The 23,097-nt window shown below is 32.9% G+C and overlaps 1 protein-coding gene across 2 annotated transcripts in view; it reads left to right on the top strand.

Moving 5' to 3' along the window:
• osy (ABC transporter oskyddad) overlaps positions 1-23,097 on the top strand; it is a 64,264-nt gene that overhangs the window by 31,288 nt on the left and 9,879 nt on the right. The window contains exons 3-8 of one of the 2 annotated variants that reach the window (XM_085955025.1): positions 16,933-17,157; positions 19,341-19,500; positions 19,685-19,821; positions 20,477-20,602; positions 21,359-21,452; positions 21,573-21,758. In XM_085955025.1, the coding sequence (XP_085811151.1) occupies positions 16,958-17,157; positions 19,341-19,500; positions 19,685-19,821; positions 20,477-20,602; positions 21,359-21,452; positions 21,573-21,758 (903 nt within the window). In that variant the 5' untranslated portion in view covers positions 16,933-16,957. The remainder of the gene's footprint in view (positions 1-16,932; positions 17,158-19,340; positions 19,501-19,684; positions 19,822-20,476; positions 20,603-21,358; positions 21,453-21,572; positions 21,759-23,097) is intronic. The other variant, XM_085955026.1, reaches the window with a different exon arrangement.

Below are 23,097 nucleotides of genomic sequence, written 5' to 3' on the forward strand. Positions count from 1 at the left end.
GTCAATCTATTTTTCTATTTCAGTTTAAGTCCTCGCCCTGTGTATGCACTGGTGTACACTAGGTGGGAAGAATTTGGTAAATTGAAACAAGTATGCGAGGTGACGAATGGAGTCAATAGATTATGAAAATATTTAAATTGTTTAATTATGTTTTCAAATAATATGTTATGTACCTAGCACGTAAGTTTTAAATAAAGAAATATCTTAATAATAAATATGTATACTGGTATGTGAGCAAGATGTAAAATTGTTATACTATAAAGGAGATGAATGCCGGAGTAAATGAGAATTGAGATAAATAAATGTAAGCGAGGATTAAAATATAATAACATGTATAGCATAATTACCGCAGAGAGTTACTATTAAACTCAGTAGTTTTGTTTTGTATAATTACATTCAGTAGCTTCATTTTATAATTTAAAATAATACACGTACTGCACTGCCTTATCCTATAAATCACTGTATACTGCATATGCGTGAGTCGGAAGATTATTTTGATAGTATGTGTGTACTGTTATACCGATACGATTTGAACGAATCGGCTGGGAATTCCCTATCCATTTTTTTCTTTGCGATGTTTTTATAATTTGTAAATTTTAATAACTTCTTAAATACTTAACTTTCTGCGTAGCTTTCTTCCGTAATTATGTTTTGAATAATTTTGTCTAGTTTATAGATTAGAATAAGATTTTATAACAAATTAAATGTTAAGGAATAATACGCGCGATCGCACTGCTAATTAGGTGGTGCCTCTGAAGGGGGACAGGCTTTAAAAAATAGGTCCTTTCCCGAAATAGAAGTAGTATGATTCAGTTCGATTCTGTCCTTCTAATAAGATAGTAATGTAGTTCGATTTCGCTCTTCTAACAAGATAGTTGAGTTCGATTCGGCTCCTCTAGGAATATAGTATAAAACCCACGCTCCTTTATGGCGTGCCAGTTAATAACTAAATAAATAAAAATTATCAATTGAATATCAAAAAATAAGTTCCTAAATAAATAATCCGTTTTATATAGAGTTAATAAAAATTAAATGTAGTAACCCTGTAATGTTTGAAATGATAAAAAAACCGTGTTTTTAACAAAATAAATAAATAAACAAATTTTTAATACTTTCTTTAAGACTTTAATTCACATTGTATACATTTCCAAAAAAAACTATAAACATTTAATAACCACCCTATGGTACGTGCACTAACAAGTGAGCTAGCCAGATTTGTGTCGTGCTATTAAGGGTGTGTTATTTGGTACTAATCACAAGGCATTCTGTAGCAGGCAATAAATATTTATATTCTAATAATACTTATATACTTACCTAATAATGTATATTATGGAGGTACATCTGCAATATTATTCGTTTTTGTATTCTTGAAATAAAAATAATATCTGTTTTTAAATTCTTCTTCGACGTGTCGGTTCATCAATTTTACTCACCTTGTAGGAAACCCGTTGAAATTCGACGTGAATCGTTCATGTACGACTGACTTCAGGCATACTACTCAGAGGCTGCCAGTGAAACAGTCATATTACACCAGCGCATCCACCATGAGTGATTCATGGATGTCAAGGCTATAAACTATGTTTCCATTCACGCAACGTCTTTCGTGAACGCTCTGAAGGTATAAGCGAGTGATAAAGTATTTCGTGAACGCTGTGAAAGCAGAAACGAACCAGAGCAACATTATTAGCCAACGCTCTGAGGACAGAAACAAGTCAAAGCGTTTTCGAAGTCGAGACATTTTATTCTTTATGACTCGAATGACCTAATTAATAAGAACAAGGCATGAAATCTATTTGAGGCGAAGGCGTATGTTCAAATTTAAGTGACGCATTTCCCATGAAATTGCATTTTATTGACCAATCATGAAAATGGGTGTCGCATTTGCATTTTAAACATTGGATATTATTTTTATATTTTCCACAAATGGTTTTTTGAGATTACATAATATATTATACAAGTAGGTAGGTACCTATGTCAAAATGTGTAGCAGTAGGTATACAATATCTCCCATATTCTTATCATCGTATTTGACATCTACACAATTATTGTTATTTATTAAAAATATAATCTTAATTTAACTATCTACAAAAATACGAGGGTGGGTCAATAAGTCCTTAGAAAAGCCGACAGGTGGCGCGACTAGTACTGCAAGCGATTTGTTTTCATGCAGCGGCACTACCGATTCAGTATGCTGCGAAGTTTCAATCAGATTGGTCGGGTTGTTGTGTGTTTCTCGTACATTTAAAAAAATGTGGAAAATGGAAAAATGGAAAATGGAGAAAATTGAGTTTAGAGTTGTTATTAAACATTTTAATATAAAAGGGTTAACAGCAAAGGAAATAAAAAATGAGTTGGATTTAGTTCACGGCATATCTGCTCCTTCACTTGCAACTATTTATAACTGGTTAAATGAATTTAAACGTGGTCGTACATCAACAAAGGATGAACCACGCTCAGGACGTCCTGTAGAGGTGACTACACCAGAAATGATCAATAAAATCCACGATATGGTGTTAAGTGACCGAAGATTAAAGTTGACTGAGATAATTGAGGTTACAGGGATCTCAAAAGGTAGCGTCATTTCTATTTTACATGACAAATTGGGCATGAAAAATATTTCTGCAAGATGGGTGCCGCGTTTGCTCACAGTCGACAATAAACGCAATAGGGTGGTGGCCTCTAAAGCCCTGTTGTCGCTCATGCAACGCAATCCGGATGAATTTTTTCGTCGCTTTGTGACTGTAGATGAAACATGGATACACCACTATACTCCCGAGACGAAAGAACAGTCAAAGCAGTGGATTGCGAAAGGCGAACCATGTCCAAAGAAGGCGAAAACCGTAAAATCAGCTGGTAAGGTTATGGCTACTGTATTTTGGGATGCACGTGGAATTATTTTCGTTGACTATTTGGAAAAAGGAAAAACAATAACAGGGGATTATTATGCATCTTTATTGGACCAGCTAAAAAACAAAATTGAAGAAAAACGGCCTCATTTAAACAGGAAAAAAATCCTCTTTCATCAGGACAATGCCCGTGTTCACACATGTTTACGATCAATGGCTAAAATTGAAGAATTGAAGTTCGAATTGGTCGACCACCCACCGTATTCGCCAGATTAAGCCCCCAGTGACTTTTTCCTTTTCCCAAACTTAAAAAAATGGCTAAGTGGACAACGTTTTTTTCAAATGAAGAAGTCATCGATCGGAAAATTGCTTATTTTGAGGACCTTCCAAAAACTTATTTTTCTGACGGTTTAAAAAAAAATGAGAAACGTCTAACCAAGTGTATTGAGCTCCAAGGAAATTATGTTGAGAAAGAAGAAAAAAATACAAAAATAAAACCTGTTTTAATGCTTTTTTCTAAGGAATTATTGACCCACCCTCGTAGATTACGTAGGTATGTATAGGTTTTCTAATGCCTAGTCTAGACCAAGATAAGTTTGTACGTGAACAAATGAACATAATATAAAAAGTGTTGAAAAGTTACATTTAAGTCTCTAATATCTAGGGATTGCAACACCGAATATAAAATATAAATACCGGTATTTCGGTATTTCTTATTGAATGCCGGTATTTCCTAATACCGATATTCGCAAAATAATTGAAAAAAAACAGAAGTTTACTACCAAGCACTACTAATAAATATATTAAGTATATGTAAAATACTAATATTTTATAGAATGTGTCAGTACTTGTCACCAAGGCCGATGAATAGTGACGGAATTAAACTAGACATCGCGTAATCCGATTTGAAAAAACATACAGTCATATTAAGTCTTTTAATGTTAAATAATACCTACATTTTATTTCCACTGTCAATATTGAATATATTGGTATTGTATGATTTTTAAAACCGGTATTTCGGTATCGAAAAATACTGGGCTACCGGGTTTGAAATACCTATCCTACGATAAGGAAATATAACATAATTATTTCCCATTTTAGCCAATTAATCCTTCTTAATTATCATGAAATATGTAATTTTGAAATAACTTGCGATAATAATAATTAAATATAAATGTATTATTTATTACGGGCAACATCACAAGTTCAATTCAAATAAGTACATGCAGCAAGGTCAATAGTCGATGAATCTAGATCGTTGCCTAAGAAAAACTCGGATAGGTATGTCTTTTTTGCGAGATTAACATAAGAAGCAAAATGTAGGTCAGGCCTATTATGCGATATTACAACTTTTCAATGACATTTCTCATTTAAAAATAGATATTTAGGTATGGATTGCTATTATGTAATATTCAAACTTGCGTGTTTGTGTGTAAACACGTTTGTAACGAGAACGTATAGTAAAATTTTTATATCGAATATTAATTATTGACTGAGGGTACCTACTTGATTATAATAGAATTTAAATTCCATTTGATTTAAGTTTTGTAATTTACTTTATTTATTATTTATTTTATTTTATTTATTAAGGAAACAAACAGTTACATATTGATTACAAAAATTTTAAATAATTATAATAATGTAAAGTTATTGCAACCAGCAAAGTTTCCATATATACATTATAATATAGTTAAGCCCAACAAGATAGAGATTAACAATAACATAAATATAAAGAAATTACATGAGAAAAATGAGGAAGAATAATGAATAATTAAATTATATACAAAAAAGTTACATAAAAACAAATATATATAATATATAAATATATATATATCTATTTATACAAAATTTAAGTTTCCAATATTTTACAACTTTGTTTTGCTTATACTTACCTAAATAATGACATTTCAATACTTATGTTAATATTTGGCTATGTACATCATGCCACCACATCCTGAAGCGGGCCCCCAGGCTAGGATGTTTGGCGGGCCTCCCTACCTATCGCTGCAGTAGCGTTTTCCAGAATGGTGTACGCGGTAAAATTAAGGTGTTTTTTTAGCGATTTTTTGTATTTTTAATACATGTATAATCCATTCGAATTGTGGAGTTATCAAGTATCGGCATACAGTTAAAAATTGTATCGGACAATCAAATATTATTATAACATTGAAGTAAAATAACGCTGCAGGCGACTTTTTTTACTCATAAGTAAACTATAAGTCATAACAAATAACAATCGATTAAAAATAATAAGTGCATTAATTGGATTCCAAAATTATTGAAAATATTACCTACAGTGGTATATACAATTTAAGCATATTATAATAAATTATTTCTACAAACGGTTCATACTCTAACATCCAACAATAATTTATTAAACGAATGAAAAATAATATCAGGCTTAAAGTTTCTAGGCTATCCTATCGTTGATGTCACCGAGCAAGTTGTTTTTCGAAAATGATTAATGTTTCTTCGGGAACCCTGAAGTAAAAAAATACATCGTTTAAATGTCACGTCATAAAAATTATTTTTGATTAAATACGTATATTAATTATATTTAATTTCTTTGAAATTCCATCTAAGCACACTATTACATAAGGTACCTACTTAGATAGACCTACTCATTGCTAAACACTCACTGGCGGGTGGTTGCTAGGGAATCCAATCCCGAGCCAAAATTCTGATCCCGGAATTTCGGGATTACAATTTGACAATCCCGGGATCCCGGGACTGGTCCCGGGATTGGCATTTTTTCCATTGTTAATATAATAAATTTATATTCACAAATAACATTGATGAAAATCGGTCAAAAATAAATCTAGTATAATTTATACTATTTAAAGACATTTATTGTTAATATTGTATACGTTCAATCTTGGAAATATATAAGTTTAATGGAGTAAATAATATTGTAATATAAATAATAATGTGAATTTAATATGAGATTGCCGTTTCCGATAGTAAAGACTTAATGAATGGGTTAGCGAGATTTAAAATAGTAAAGCAAATCATGGTGTACTTATGGCCTTTCCGCTTCATAAATCTAATTAGTTAGCCAAATAATAATTGAAACTGCCGTAAAACGTATGAGATCATGGTGGAATTACTTTGTTAATAGTGCGAAGCATTGTTTTTTCCAATCTTTCTCATTTTTATTAATTTATGTGACATGGGTATAAATCAAACATCATTCAAACTCGGTTTATTTGTAATGTAGTTATTTGTTATTAAAAGTATTTTTTTCTGATATATTTTCGTTTTTATTTTATTTTCCATAAAATTTATAAAAAAAAATAATCCCGAAAGTTTCGAGATTACGTTTATCAATCCCGGGATTCATAGGTATCGAAAATAGCTCGGGATCCCTAGTGGTTGCTAGTAGAATATAAAATCTTTAAGTGGTTTATTCTTCTGGGTATGCAATCAATACAATCCCTGCCCACCCGAAGAGTGTTTGCTCTTAACATTTCTGTTTACTTCTTCTAGGTTCATTTACATCCGTCTATACTGGTAAGTATTAATTATCATGTTCCCGCTAATATCACCCGTAACCACACGTAGCACTCTGTATTTTCTCGTAACCACTCATAGCTCTACGGTCTTCATTAGGTATATCCCGTAGCTGGATTTAACCTATTTGCTACTGTTTTTATTATTTTACTTTAATATTTAGGTACATTTTAACTTACTTAAAAAAATTATACGAAACCTCTTTTTGAGGCGGCGAAGATCCACACTGGATTGTAGAGCCAATTAAAAACATATTATTTTTATTAACTTATTATACTTATATTTTCTTCTTCTTTCTTTTTATACTATAATATTAGATAGTATTTATTAGTAATTATGTGTTTTGTATTCCATTGTATTATGTATTGTGGCGGAATAAATAAATCTACCTAAATATAATAAAACACAATCCACACTGACTACATTTAGGTAGATTTATTTATTCCGCTATACTACATAATACAATGGAATACAAAACACTTAATTACTAATAAATACTACCTAATATTATAGTATAACAAGAAAGAAGAAGAAAATATAAGTATAATAAGTTAATAAAAATAATATGTTTTTAATTGGCTCTACAATCCAGTGTGGATCTAAATTTAATTATATACAACTACCTAAAAACTACTAAAATACTTTGTGTTTAATGAAAATGGGTAGGTAGGTAGGTACATATATTTTAAATACAATCTAAAATATACAAATTTTATAATAACATTTCTACACTATGACGAGTCTGCAATATGAGGCAATATGTAAAATAAATGTACTGTTACATTAGATGTAGATAGTAATAAGTAATACGTGCATAAGAATAAATAATTTATATTTTTTTTAAATAATAATATTCGAAAATGACGAAACATAAATTCTTTGAATAATGTCGACTATTTTGATTGGTTGTGTGATTCACCTGCCCCGGAAGTTTGAAAATGAAAACAGTTTATTTCGCAATTTGTTTCCGCAAAACATTATTTTGTGAAGCAATAAGAAATTTTATGGACCTTGGTATTTCAAAAAAAACTAACGCTGCTGTTGTTTGTAATTTTTCAGAATAATTGTACAAATACCTACGGTTCCTACGGGTATTAGGTATATTCATATTTATGTATTATAAATAATTAAAATGCATGGTGTGTCAATAGATTTACGAGAATGAAATGCATAATATGGTGACCAAGTGATATTCCATATTCGTCAAATATTACATTAAATTAGTGGTTCTTAAACATTATTTTAAAGACTCAATAGGACGAACTAGTATCATAAAGCGTTTCTACAAGCATATATTTTCTTATGTGGCAGGCCACCAGAAAATTAAGGTACCCACAACATAACATGAAGAAAAAGCAATTTATTTAACTCAAAACCATGTCTTTTCATTCGCACATAATTTATACAGCTCTGTAAGCTTCTAGAATTCTACATAAAACGAGTGTCACTTACATTATAATTCGGTAGTGCGTAATATTCTTAAATAACATGGTTCCATTATCTAGAGTCCTTATGAGATTTTCTATATGCTTATTTTAAAGCATGTCCGGAGAAAAATCATTGATGTCTTTATTTTGACATATCCTTTCAATAATTATCTTCTTCGAGGCCATGCCCTCGTTTAGGTCACAATCTTACATGTCAAAGTATCGTACAGTCCAACCCATATCTTCTGATAAATGCGATTTTTAATGCCTCTGTCAATTCCCTCCGTCGTCGAAGTCAACTATTCTTGATAAAAACCACAGAACATATTAATAAATATAATTCCGATACGCTATATTCAATACACTACATTTTGACGCAGGGTTTTGAATGTGTGAGTGTCCTACGAAAATGAACCACGCATTATAGAAGTGTAATAGTGTCTGTAATACACCAATATTAAATGAGCGTCAATGCATAAACCGAGAGCGGTTGTCAGTATTCCACGTATGACGTATTCTTGCACTCTCGAGATCGGTTGCCTGCTACTCCTTATCCGTTAGGTATTTCAGTTCCCATTATTTCTGAGTTCCCTGATCAAAACAGTTTCAGGTACAGTCCTACAAACTTATCTGAAAAACGGTCAAAAATAGATCTACGAACTACATTTTGAAAACGTCATTCGGATGTCAGATTCTGTCCAGTTGCAAGTCTTGATTGGGTTTTTGACTGTGGCTCCCCCACCCATTCTTCAGATAAGTTTGTAGGTCTGTATCAGACTAATTAATCACCAATAATAGTGGTTACTAGACCAATGAATGCGCTCCCTAGAGAGGTAGATATTTTCAGTGTATTATGTAATTAAAAATTGATTTTATTTTTTACTACGACTCGTGACTATGTAATCTTAGCTTTGTATTTCAAATAAGTTTACCTTATTTTTTTATAAAAAAAACTCAGAGCCAAACAGTCTGCTTTATAAAAATCAAAAATATAATATAATAATAATCTTGGTACTTAATGACGAGTATCAAATACATTCAATAGAATGACCGGAATGACATTACATACAAAGTGACAGCTTAGAAATAATAAGCAGGTAACTACTTGATTTTTTTGCAATAATCACTATGATCGTCAAAAATCGACGGCTATCATTAACATCCACTTATTAAGAGCAATAATTATTATTTACCTTATTCAATACTCAACTCCCTTGTAAAGAAGCATTCCTTGACCCGTCCATAATAATTTTAATATTCAATGCAAGTTTTATTGAAGGAATAAACTTAAGACTTTTTATCAGAGGTTATCTAAAAACTTTTGATATTATTTATCGCCTGGTCTCATTAATACATTAGCAACAGGGCTCGAAATGGACAGAAGTACACCGGAGCGCCGTTCCTGATTGTGAAATCGGTAAAAGTATCGCTCCGCCTCGTGGAAAAAATAATTTGACCGTCTGAGCTAGATAGGCCATATTATAATAGAAAATCTGACACTTTTTTATATACTATTTTTATGAAATACACATAAAATTTATTACTATGTAAATATCTTCAGAAAACTGTCGAGCGCTCCGGCTCGCAAGTATTCATTCATTCGAGTCATTTGATTATGATGACCAATATTATGTACGTACAGCACGTAAGGCCCTCGGAGCTATAACATTCAAAACTCGAATTTCCTTCAGTTTACCTGATATATTTTATGAACCGAAGGGCTCCATAGTTTTACGAAAATATTAACATAGTTATCTAATTGCATGATTATTTTATAAAAATAAGTGTTAAATTTTTACATTATAATATGGCAAATCTAGCTCAGACGGTCAAATTAATATATCCACGAGACGGTGCGATAATTTTGGGGATTTTATTAACCGGAACAGCGTTCCGGTGCGCTACGATCCATTTCGAGTCCTGGTGTACCTTCTAGTTCAACTAATTGCTAAAACTAGTGGTCATTTGCATATTATATTGTCATGGATTCAAAATTATTTACGCAACACCATTGACCTTAATCTGTCGATTGATTAATAATTGGTGTAATGTCAATATAATCGGAAATGCTAAAAATTAAAAAAATTTGATTGTGCAAACACAAAATCAAAATGAATACCTATTATTAAAACCTACATAAGTAAGTACTTATTTTTATAACCTAAGTTAAGAAGTTGTTTTTTTTTTTGGCCCGAAAAATATTTTAGGCCTCAAAATGTAAATCTAGCAGTGTTTCCCAAAGTGGTGGTAGTAGCCTCGAAAACAATAAGGGGGCTGTAGAAGTGAATATAAAACAGGAAATTTTGAAGAACTATTTGAACGCGTTTCATGTATTGTTTTACGTACAACAGGGCTGGAAATTGACCGGAGCGCCGTTCTGGTTTATGAAATCGGAAAAATTATCGCTCCGTCTCGTGGAAAAAATATTTGACCGTCTGAGCTAGGTAGGCCATATAACAAAGAACCTAACACACTTATTTTTATAAAATATACATAGAATTAACATTTTCGGAATATTATCGAACGTTCAGGTTCGTAAAATTTCAAATTTTGCGCGCTGACATACAGTTAAATTCGTAGTGATTACTATATTTTCCAAATAAACACACTTAATTCAAGTATTATCGGTATAGGCGCATGTGCGTCGGCAACAATACAAAAGTCTTAAAAGGTGTAATGTGTGTTCATTGTGGCCCCAAATCTAAAAAAACGACTGCTAATAATAAATCGCGTTGATTTAAGGCCCGTTTCAGACGGGACACCGGTGTCGCGCTCGTATATAATAATGAGGCATTTGTATTCGAATAAAAGGGCCTTTGTATTATGTTTATGAACGCCCCGAGCTAATGAGTGAAAGCGTGTCCGGTGCACTTTTCCGTCGGCCGCTACATTCTCAAGCCGCCGATACACATTTGTATGACCGCAGTTAGTTTTATATTCTAATTTATATCGCAAAATTATGCGGTGACTCATTAGCTCTGGGCGTTCATAAACATAATACAAAGGCCCCTTTATTCGAATACAAAGGCCTCCTTATTATATACGAGCGCGACACCGGTGTCCCGTCTGAAACGGGGGTAAGAATGCTGCTGACAAAAATCGAGTCGAATATACATTGGTAGCACAGCAGGTTCATCCTTGCCATTAGAAATAAAATTGTTCTTAGTTAAATTTGTAGTGTCTACTATAATAATACTTAATCTTTATTTTCTGTGTTTAATGCGAATGTTAGTATACTTTTGTTAATTATTTTTACAGCATCTTTCTTTACTATGTCCCTTAGCTAGAATAATAATATACACAGGTACATAAAAGAACGCAAATTTGTCACTTCATCTTCCTGTTTGTTCATTTTAAAGAGGTGGATTTTGGGGGGGGGGCGTTTTTGAAAAGGGGGCAGTGCCAGTGGGCATGTAATGTGTTCGACGTGTTATGTAACTTGCAGCCCGATTCACAAACGGCAGAAAATCATTCAAACTGAATGGAATTTTCATCGATCAGCGGGTCTATTCTATACACAAGGCGGTTATCGGCGGCTATCAATACATATGTAGGATGTATTGAAGCGGTTAATTGTTACAATAAGTTAACCGTCTAAAGTCTAAACTGTCAAAAGGTGCTATGTTTTAACAGCCGCCCCTCTCATAGTTGTGTTAACTTTGCGAAGTATATATTATGTAGCGAGATAGACAGTTTTGACAGTTTAGAACAGGGGTGGGCAAACTGCGGCCCGCGGGCTGCATGTGGCCCGCCGGGTATTTTTTTGAGGCCCGCCATCATTAATTGTACTTCTGATTACGAATAACTTTTTTATAATTTTTTAAAAAATATTGACAATAGATTAAAATTTGAAGAATTTGTTGTTTCGTAAATGTATTATCTCAGTACGCCTTTCTTACGTCTCCTCTCACACTATGTAACCACTATTTTCTACGTTGAACATCGTGACACATTTAAATACTTTTAACTCCGCGTTGCAAGGAAAAAAATATATGCCCATGATATGGTAAAAAGTTTGAATGGACTTCAATTAAAACTCTAGTTATTCCTTCGACAAATATCGAATAACAACGTCGACCACTTTTCAACTTTGAAGTTGCTGAATATATCAGAATATAAATTTGAAGAATATGGTAAAATTATTAAAGCTCTGAATGACGATTTTTCACAAAGATTTGGTGACTTCCGAAAAATTGAGACAAGTTTAGCAATAGTACGCGATCCATTTTCAATAGATATTGATAGTGTACCGACAGAGCTATAACTTGATATTATTGATCTGCAGTGTGACACCGATTTAAGAGAATTGCATCGTCGTGAAGAAATCTCCAAATTTTTCAATGCCCTTAATTCAGACAAATTCGACCAACTTAAAGATTATGCAAGAAAAATGTTCATTATTTTTGGATCAACCTATATATGTGAACAAAAATTTTTGATCATGAACCTCAATAAAAATTCTTTACGATCAAATATCTCCGATGCCCATTTACAAGCAGTTTTGAGAATATCGACTACAAAATTAACACCTGAATCAGGACTCGAAATGGAACGGAACGCACCGGAGCGCCGTTCCGGCTCGTGAAATTTGTAAAATTATCGCTCCGTCTCGTGGAAAAAATATGTTGACCGTTTGAGCTAGATAGGCCATAGAATAGAAAATCTGACACACTTATTTTCATAAAATACACATACGATTTGATGACTATGTAAATATTTTCAGAAAATTTGTCGAGCGCTCCGGTTCGTAAACTTTTCCATTTCGAGCGCTGACCTGAATTTAAAAAAATGTTAACAGTTTCATTCTTCTCATAATTTTTTTTGTAATGTTTATTTTTCGTGATAATAAATAGTGTTTTAACGGTATTTTACTTGCGGCCCGCCGCTCATTTTGAATTCTTGAATTTGGCCCTCCATCCAAAAAGTTTGCCCCCCCTGGTTTAGAAGGCTAACTTGTTGTAACAATTACATATATTATACATATTATATGTAATTATGATGATATGATAAACTACCGTCGATAGCCGCCGACAGCTTCCATGTGTATATAATATACCCACTGTTATTCATGTTTTCCTACCAGATGAGGGAAAACATTTTCGTAAGATTTTGCGCTTGTATACATAGATAGAACTTCTTGAAGTCGTTGGCACATTTGTGATCCGTAGCACAACATAATTTATACAGAACTTCTCAAATCTTTAAAAATTAGGAGTATTTAAGGTGCTTATGATCTTTTGAACTTGTATAGCTTACCATAATCATTCATAATAACAACTCGTGTTTATAGTATAACAATAATAACCCCGATAGATAATAACTTCAGTTCCTTGTTCTTTCAAAAGTCATCAACCCGTCGCTTCGGTAGATCACAATATTCAACCGCACCAATAAATGGGTAATGGCGTGTTCGGTTTTTAAACCGGCCTTGGCACGGTTCGGTCCACTTGACTGCTCTTCGAACAGAGGACCTTCGAATCGCGGATTGACGAACTAATTATATACCTGCATACAACAATTATTGAACAACTACATTAAATCAAAGCAAGTTGATTTCGCATGGGAATTAATAGATTCGCACTATTCAGACATTAGCACGTTTGCAACTGGATGTGCGTGCAACACCAAGCGACGTTTTCGCAAAACTCAAAACTGAGATACAAATACCTAACTAATGCAATAATAATTGGTTATAAAGTTCTGATGTATGCAATTAGCGTAATGTTTTTCTCTTCAAAACCCTCTAAAACAGTATTTTTTGGTTTTTGATTAGTTACAAAATTATACAAAAAACACAATTTTAAAAATACAGCGTCGTTTTATCTATTAAAAACAATACCGAACAAGTTTCAGTATTGGAATTGTATTGTTCGATATTTTTTAATGGATTTCAAAAGGATTTCACGTCATACATATTATTTTCTATAAAAATCAATGTTTTTTTTAAGTTGTAAAAATAAGTAGGTACTTATATTAAAAATATAAATTATTCAGAAATCTTAGTGGTACATCTGAATGTACTTAAAATAATATGTACCTACCCTACCCAATAATAAGATGATAATAGTTTATCTTTGAATTAAAATAAAACATTCGTACAAGTTTTTATTACTTTATACTTTAAATGCAAATTATTATATTATTTATTATAGATGCCTATACTGCCCTGCTAAGATATGTATCATAATCTAAGTATTTCTAATTGATATCTAGGTATGTCCCATAATTGTTTTCAAACAATATCTCGCAGGCGGGTACTATGTTTAGATAGTTTATATTATTATTATTATCTTCATGGAAAACGTAAATATTGTCGATGTATGTTTAATAAAAAATATTACATTCTCAAATATTGTGAATTATTCGTTGAATAAAAAAATAGTTAAGTAAATATTGTCATTTTTTTGCTCACTAAAATCAAGGTGAAGTGCAATGGAAGGTACTGTTGGTTTTTTAATGGCATCTAAAACGAATGAATATACCTACTTTACTGATCATTTTAATTTTATTAGTAATATGTTTTTAATAAACAATCCAAATCCAAAATCATTAAAATCGTTGAATACGTATTACGTACATACTAATAATAATACGAGTATATAAACTATTTTAATTTTAATAGATTTTTTTTAATCATTGTTTGTAGATTGATGTGAGAATGTAATATGTAATGTAATGTGTAAATGTAGATTGATAATAGTATTTTTTCGGGGTGCAGGAGAGATTGTTGAATAATACTTAGTTTTAATGTATTAAAATCTATCAATTTTTAAATATTCACTTTTATTTTTAACATGTTTAGATACTTACCAACTATTTACCAACATATTACTAAATTAAGAAAAATAATTTTTCACTCAATTTTATTAAATTTCATGTTTCATAAATCCATGACTAAGTAGTAATCCACTCCCATCTTAAAGAGTAGATATAATATAATTATATAGATAATCAATTTGAGGTGAAAATGATTTATCAATTTTATTGAAGTCATAAAAACAAATCCAGACACAGTATTTAATTATAAATTGAATGATAATAATATTTTATAATGGAACATATTATAAGATGTCATGTCTATTAGCTATTTTACTTAGCTACCTATAAAATTGATAATATGCTTTTTATTATATTCTTAGCGACACATTTATATGCTAAAGTGGTGTTTAATAAATCCTCAAGTTGTACTTATAATAATTATTGTATTTATTGAGTAAAACACTGTATGTAATGGGTAATTATTATTAACACAGATAATTACCTATTTTTACGTACAATGTACACATGCAATGTTCAACCTTCAGTACCAACATGTATGTACAAAAAAGTGTGTTTAGAATATCCCTATGCCTACTAAATATGTACTAACCAAGAAACACTCATAATATTTTGTGGACAAAATTAATATTTAGTACCTACCGTACCTAATCTAATCATGCTGTCACCCTACAGCCTGTAGCAGTAATTCCTATTTTTTTTGTTCGGCGAGACCATTGAAATATTTTGTAAAATCTTGGTTAACCCCTAGCAGGCTGATCCAGATGGGCATATTCCATGGTTATATGTAAGTTGTACGTAAAACATTTCACCGTGGCACAGTTCGCCGTGAGCTTTCTTATCGGAAATCGATGACCGTATACTATACGGTCTCCAATTTTATAAGATTCAATATGAAGATTAATTCAATTTTCATTTTGGCATAATTCGTGAATAAATTCAAGAATAATCTAATCTAATCTAATCTAACCTAACAAATAATCCAGTATATCGGCTATTTTCAAAATTTGTTTGCTGCTGGCTTTCTGTAAAGTGTAAACCGACAAGAACCGTGTTTTATTTAGACATGAATTTTATGTCAGTACTATACGACCCAAAGAGGTCCGACGGTCTTTAATATACGGCCATATATTTCCGATACAACATTTCACAGTGAAGTGTGATACAGCGAACTGCATACGTACAAGTTTCCACGTTACGATATTCCAATGGTCAGAGTCACCTACAGACAAATACGAAGCTTGCAAATTATTATTTTTTTTTGTTGAGAATTTACATTTTAAAGTGTTTAAATTGAATTAATAAATGCATACCTAAAAACATTAAAAAGAAGAATATTCTTTATTAAGTCAAAGATAAATTAATTACTTATCTTATTACTCCATATTATGTTGTGGGCATGTTTTTTATAACACTTTAAAATGTCTCAAATTGCATGCTTCATGTTTTACCACTGGGTGCCTCTAGTAGGTAAAGTAGCCTTGAGTACTATAATGCTTAGTTTCACATAATACATAAATTTAGACATGCAAATAAAATCTTTAAAATTCTGATAAACCATCCATACACACTAATAATAGTCTGTTGGCGCTGCATGTGGAAATTATAATTTAAGTAGACTGTACAGATGGGTGGGTAACAATGGCAGAGTATGGGATCATGGCCACTTACCTTAGAGGCCATCCATGGACTGAAACCGTATACGGTTTAGAACCGTATGCCATACTAAACTTATGATTTCTGTTCATGGAAATATATTTTCATAAAGTATAATATTATAAGAATCTGATCGTATCCATTTATACCATACACTTACACTTAAAAACTTAATAAAAACATTTTTTCATGAACAGAAATCATAAGTTTAGTATGGCACACGGTTCTAAACCGTATATGGGTTCAGTCCATGTGCACTGGTTTGAGTACTTGTAGTCAGGGTCGCTGCAAATGGTATAGCCGTATGTGTGCAAAAAAAAGGAGGCCTCAATCAGAAATAGTGTAGGTACTTATACTCATTTATCAGTAGATACATTAATTCACCACGCTCCATATACATGACGCGTTTCTCATGTGAAATTCTTTGAGATTATTCATCACATCACCAAGCAGAAATTTAGGAATAGGTATTGCTTATTTATATTTGAGACACAATAACAACACTGATATGAAAAGATGATATATGTGTTTTAATGGAAATATCACTGTTCTTTATTTACGAGATTAGCACTAAACGTACTAAAAAAAGAATAAGGTAGAGTGCAGATGACACAAATCATAAAGCATATTGACTGAAATCTGTTGAATGCGGGTCGAGTTTCAACCGGCTTCATATTTTCTTTTTATTCAATATCTATTTATATATTTTTTTCCAGATAGTTTCTTCAAAGTTCTTCAATAATGGAGCAGGAGCCTGAGATAGCAGTGGCAGTGGCTCCGGTGGAGAACCGAAGGAGAATTCTGCAAACCCAAAAGTCGACTATCGCCATCAGAAAACAACAAGCCGTCTGCGTGAGAAGAGCACACAAGACATATGGACCGAAACGTAATCCAAATGTCATTCTAGATGGACTCAATATGACAGTCTCAAAAGGATGCATGTAAGTAAGGCTTGTAATATTTTATAGTAGGTAATATTATACATTTGTATTTTCAAATACAATTGATTTCTATGATCGTTACACTAAAGCCGGCTACTAATGTAACTGCATAATTGAGCAGTATACTTGCTTTTCCCTCCACCACCCGCCACGTCTCCACGCCCGTTATGCAGGTGTATACCGTGGCGTAACGAATGTTAGGCGCTCTTCAAAGTTGTGCCGAAAGTATCCCGAGAGCAACTTCCCAAGACCTTGGTTGGCGTGCACTAGAGTGTGCATGATTCCTAATTTGATATAATGTAATACGGTCAATTCTCGATGAAAGAGACTTTCTTGCTCGCTGTGAAATGCTGCAAACTTTTGAAAGGTTGAGAAATTTTCCCACGTAGATACCAAGTCGCAATGGCCGACCTGTCCAACCGAGGGTCGGACAGACTTGAGAAGCTCTTCCCTTTCAACCGACATATGGGGACTCTCCCAGATGATGTGATCGACATCCTGCAATTCACCACATAAGCAAGTCAGAGATTCTATTAGACCAAGCTGTCAGCGCTTGGAGGCAAAACCACCGTGTCCGGTCAAAAACTGAAAAGTCCAATGGTCTGGAGTCAATCTGGTATCTCCATGCGCCACTGTATATTAGGAAAAAACAAGTGCGTTTTCTGCCCTTGGAAGAGGAGGTACATCGGCCCTACCATGCATGCAGCGTGGTATACTTGCGCATTTTTTTTGAATGAGCATACATGAGGAACAGTCTCCATATGACATAAATATACATGAAAAGTGCCCGTTTACACTTGAACCATGTTATAGAAAAATGTAATGAAAAAAACACGACTGCTACTAACAGACGTTCAAGTATACCTACAAAACCATACAGTATATATTGCTTGTACGATGAAAACACTTGTGCAATATTATCACATACATACGTGCACATATTCTGCAAGAAAAGTGCAAGTGTACTGCTCAAGTATGCAGTTACATTTTTTGTAGCCAGCTTCTTCTGTAGAGCATATGGGCCTCAACAGAATGAAAGTTTTAAAACATTCACACAATGACAACCCTAGACAAAGCATCATTATAATCAAAATTAAAATTTTGTACCCTTTCATTTTTAGTCTGAAACTGTGTAAAAATTCAATAGCTAAGTATCGAATTTTATTATTTCTTCTCGGCTATCTTAAACAGACAAATGTAATAGAAATCTTTAAACGTATGACGTGTATATCTAGCTTACAAGTAAATTGTACGTAAAACATTTCACCGTATCACAGTTCGCCGTGAGCTTTCTTATCGGAAAGAGATGACCGTATGCTATACGGTCTCCAATGTTATTATATCCAATATGACATTAATTCAATTTTCATAGCTGATTTTGGCAAAATTCATGAATTAAAGAATGAAAACCTAACCTAATCTAACAAATAATCCAGTATATCGGCTATTTTGCTGCTGACTTCCTGTAAAGTGTAAACCAACAAGAACCGTGTTTTATTTAGACTTGAAATACGGCCATATATTTACGATACAACATTTCACGGTGAAGTTTGATATGCCGAACTGCATACGTACAAGTTTCTTGACACGGTATATCTAGTAGTACTTAGGGTAATGACATTTTGTGACCACTGAGAAAACAAATCTCGGTACTGTTCGATTATACCGGAGGCAGCGGAAAACGCATTTTGAAAATAGCCGATAAACTGGATTATTTGTTAGTTTGGGTTAGTTTAGGTTCGGTTAGGTTGGGTTAGGTTAGGTTAGGTTAGGTTAGGTTAGGTTTGGTTAGGTTAACCTAACAAATAATCCAGTTTATCGGCTATTTTCAAAATGCGTTTTCCGCTGCCTCCGGTATAACCGAACAGTACCCAAATCTCCTTTCTACCTACTCTCAAAGTAATCTCTTTCCTTCCTTTACTTACCGTCTCTCCTTAGAGTGTGCTGACCCTGAACAGATCATGACCTGCCTACCCCTAAGGGACGCATTGGTTATTCATTTGACCATCACGTAGGGTCCTTATTCGATTCAGATGTATATTGAAAACACAGTGCATAATTTTTGATGCAGGATTCGAACCTGTCGTTTATTTTGAATATCTCTATGCTGTTGCGTACACCCTGTAACCGTACAATAAATTTATCGAATTAAGACTATAAGAATACCTTTAATATCATTCCAGATATGGATTACTTGGTGCGTCTGGGTGTGGTAAAACAACACTGTTGGCTTGCATCGTTGGGAGAAGGCGTTTGAATTCTGGAGAAATCTGGGTGCTCGGTGGAAAGCCTGGGTCAAGAGGCAGTGGAGTACCGGGCCCTAGAATTGGATATATGCCTCAAGTAAGTTTTAATGAAATACATGGTTCACCAAATTCTAGATTTTATAAATCCTAATTCAATAAATACATATATCTGATTAATTAGTAATATAATCTTAAATTAGAACAGTAATTAAAAATCTACTTAATCATAAATATTAGGAATTAGTACCAATAATAAAAGCATCCATTTTTTGAATTTACAGGAAACCGCAGTATTTGGAGAATTCACCATTAGGGAGACAATGATCTATTTCGGATGGATAGCCGGCATGACGACAGCACAAGTTGATGAAAAAGTGGACTTCCTTGTCAAACTTCTTCAGCTTCCCTCTCCTAACAAGTAATAATTAAATAGATTATTAAGTCCGTTACCTCCTCCAACATCCTGACATGTAATACTAACATAATAATATTATGTATTGTTTAAATTGTTTTGACAGATCACTGAAATGTTAAATTAGACATTTAAAATAAATGCATTGTATGTAGAACGCCCACGGTGGCCGCGCGGCATAAGCGTTGGACTATCATGCCGTGGGTCCCAGGTTCGAATCCTGGGTCTGGCAAGTACACATATTGTTTTTCAATATGTGTGTGAGTCAGGGTATGGATCTAATAGGTTGAGCAAGTGGCTAACATCCATTTCTCGTAAAAATAAATCTGTTAATACAAACCTCTACTCTGCGTATGATCGCATATGATCCTATTCGGATCGGACATGGTCGGGGGAAAAAAAATTGTAGAATGGTGTCAGATTCTTCTGGCAGTGTAGGCGACTCATTTAGATGTTAATATCATTACTTTCAAATGACGTCAATACCGTTTCAAAGTGATTTCGTTGTGGCCGCAATGCCAGAAGAATCTGTACTTCCTTACTTCCGCTACCTACCTATAATTTATGGAAAAAATAATATTCACCTTAACTCACTCATATTAATTTATCAAAAATACTTTCCACTCATTCCGATTTTACATAATATTGTATAATTTTTCAGATATGTAAAAATCTTATCAGGCGGTCAGCAGCGAAGAGTTTCCCTCGCAGCGGCTCTTATTCACGAACCAGAACTCCTCATTTTAGACGAACCCACAGTCGGAGTGGATCCAGTTTTACGTCAGAGGTGCCAATCATTTATTTATCAATATTATTATTTATAAAGATACATACTAAACAGACAGTGACACTACAACTTGTACACCCACCACCGTAATTAGTAGAGTAAAACCGAATTGATGTGCTGGTAAAATTTACAAACATACAAATATACCATTTGGGTAATAATCAAAAAAATATCTTTAGAGTATACCTGGAGGAAAAGGACATATAGATTGAATAAAACCTTTAATAAAATTTATCCATCGCTTACAATAATTCATTTGGAGTGAAACATGTGTTTGCTATAATACTTCAGTACAATAAGTGAAACATGTGTCATATTAAATGATTTTTATCCTATGTAGTGAATACCTACCACCACCAAGAAATTACTAAGTTTATTGAAAAGATTAAGTAAAACCCAAAGATGTTGAAGAAAACTGTCTTCTATAGAGATGAAGCCTACCTTGAAGAGCAGTTCATTGATGTCGCATAGAAGAATGGCACTTATGACAAACTGGAACATACTTCAGTGATTTTAACATGGAAACCACGATTGCCATATGGTAGAAGAACAGTTTCTTCAACCTCTTTTATTTTAAAATGCATACCTACTTAATTCTACATTATTTGCTGAATTTATAAATATTTCTGTTATACCCCTGAATCGAGTTTTATAATTTGAAACGGGTTTTCATCCAATACAAATATAATCAAATATTAAAATGCGATGTCATGATGTTAGATTTTCGAAATAATTCGATTTTTTTCCTGTTTTCAGCATATGGGATCATTTAGTAGAAATCACCAAAGAAGGAAAAACAACAGTTATCATAACCACTCATTATATTGATGAAACAAGACAAGCGCACATGGTGAGTCTAAAAATTATTACAACATGATAATATTATATTTAGAATAAAATATTGTCTCAAAAGTTTTACAGTAAAAGTTTTCATAATACTAAATAAAATTGAGTAATACTCTATTCACAGATTGGATTGATGCGTGGAGGCAGATTTCTGGCTGAACAGTCTCCTGAAAGCCTTATAACGAAATATGCAGCAGACAGCTTGGAACAAGTCTTTCTTAAATTATCGGTTCTCCAGAACATGGGAAAGAGACGGCGGTCTAGCATACTTCAAGAAGTCACTGAAAACATCCAAGTTCCGGCTATTACAGTTAGTCACAATTTGTTTTTTTATTTTAATGACTGGGTCCATACGATGCGTGATTAGAAAAATACATGTAGAGAAGAGTGATGAAATGTTGCTAAAGGGGAGAGAGGAACAAATGATTATACCCTAAATATCGTCTTACTGATCATAGTTTTTATATAAGTAGGTAAGTACCTAATTAATATTGACATTGAAAACATTAGGTTTCAAAATATTATATTGCATATATTTATTGAAAAATAACTATTAAAGAGTTTAAGAAACTAAATTATATAGTTTTCTGCACCTACGTGCAGTAGCGTATTACCGTAGGGACATGTTAGGAAATCACTAAGAAGCCCCCAAGCCTAGTAAAATACCGAAAACGCTATCGCAGTGGCTATACTATTAATGCCAGTTCACATGTATGAGTATGTTTTATGAAAAGCAACTGTAAATATTTTTAATATATTTTTCCATTTACAATAATAAAAATATATTACCTTGTTTAATGAATTTATAACAAATCGTTACTGTACAGGCCAACAAAGTGACATTTTGATGGTAATGGACTTATTGCATACTCTTACACGAACTGGCCAAATATCATAAATCCCAAAAAAATATTTCATATCAAAATAATTCAAAACTATTTTTAAGTCATTTGTAACTTGTCAAAAAATATTCTAGCCAAATGCTGTAACCCTCTCTAAACGTAAGCCACAGGGTACGTACAGAGTAAACCACTCAATTTGTAATATAATAATATAATACACTGAACTCCCTTTTCACACGGCTTTTTTTTACACGATTTCGAAATAACACGGTGCAAAGCCATCGACTCTGAATGCATGTTGGATACCAATTTGGCCAGAATGTGTTTAAACATATTAAATAATTTTTGTTACCTTTGATTTTTTTAAAGTATTTTAGTGTATACTTTTTTTACACGTTTTTTTTAAACACGGTATCACGCGGAACGTATCTACCGTGTAAATGGGGAGTTCAGTGTATACCTATAAAGTAAACCCAATGGCCACAGTTTTTTTCACTTCCTGAACCATTTGATAGTTGAGGATTACGCTACTTGGTCTGTACAGTGACGAAATCTAAAACGCGCGGCTTAAGCGTCGGCCTATAATATCGTGGGTCTCAAGTTCGAATCCTAGGTCTGGCAAATACACATATTGTTTTTCAATTTGCGTTTGAGCCAGAGTATGGACCTAATAGGTTGAGCAAGTGGCTGATATCCATTTCTCGTAAAAATAAAAATCTGTTAATATAAACCTCCACTCTGTGGGAGGCCCATATGATCTTATTAGGATCAGACATGATATATAATAATAATAATAATAATTTTAGG

This window comes from Rhyacophila brunnea, unplaced genomic scaffold, assembly GCF_057557595.1.
Source record: "Rhyacophila brunnea isolate RB1 unplaced genomic scaffold, BYU_Rbru_1.0 scaffold_4, whole genome shotgun sequence".
Lineage (NCBI taxonomy): Eukaryota > Metazoa > Arthropoda > Insecta > Trichoptera > Rhyacophilidae > Rhyacophila > Rhyacophila brunnea.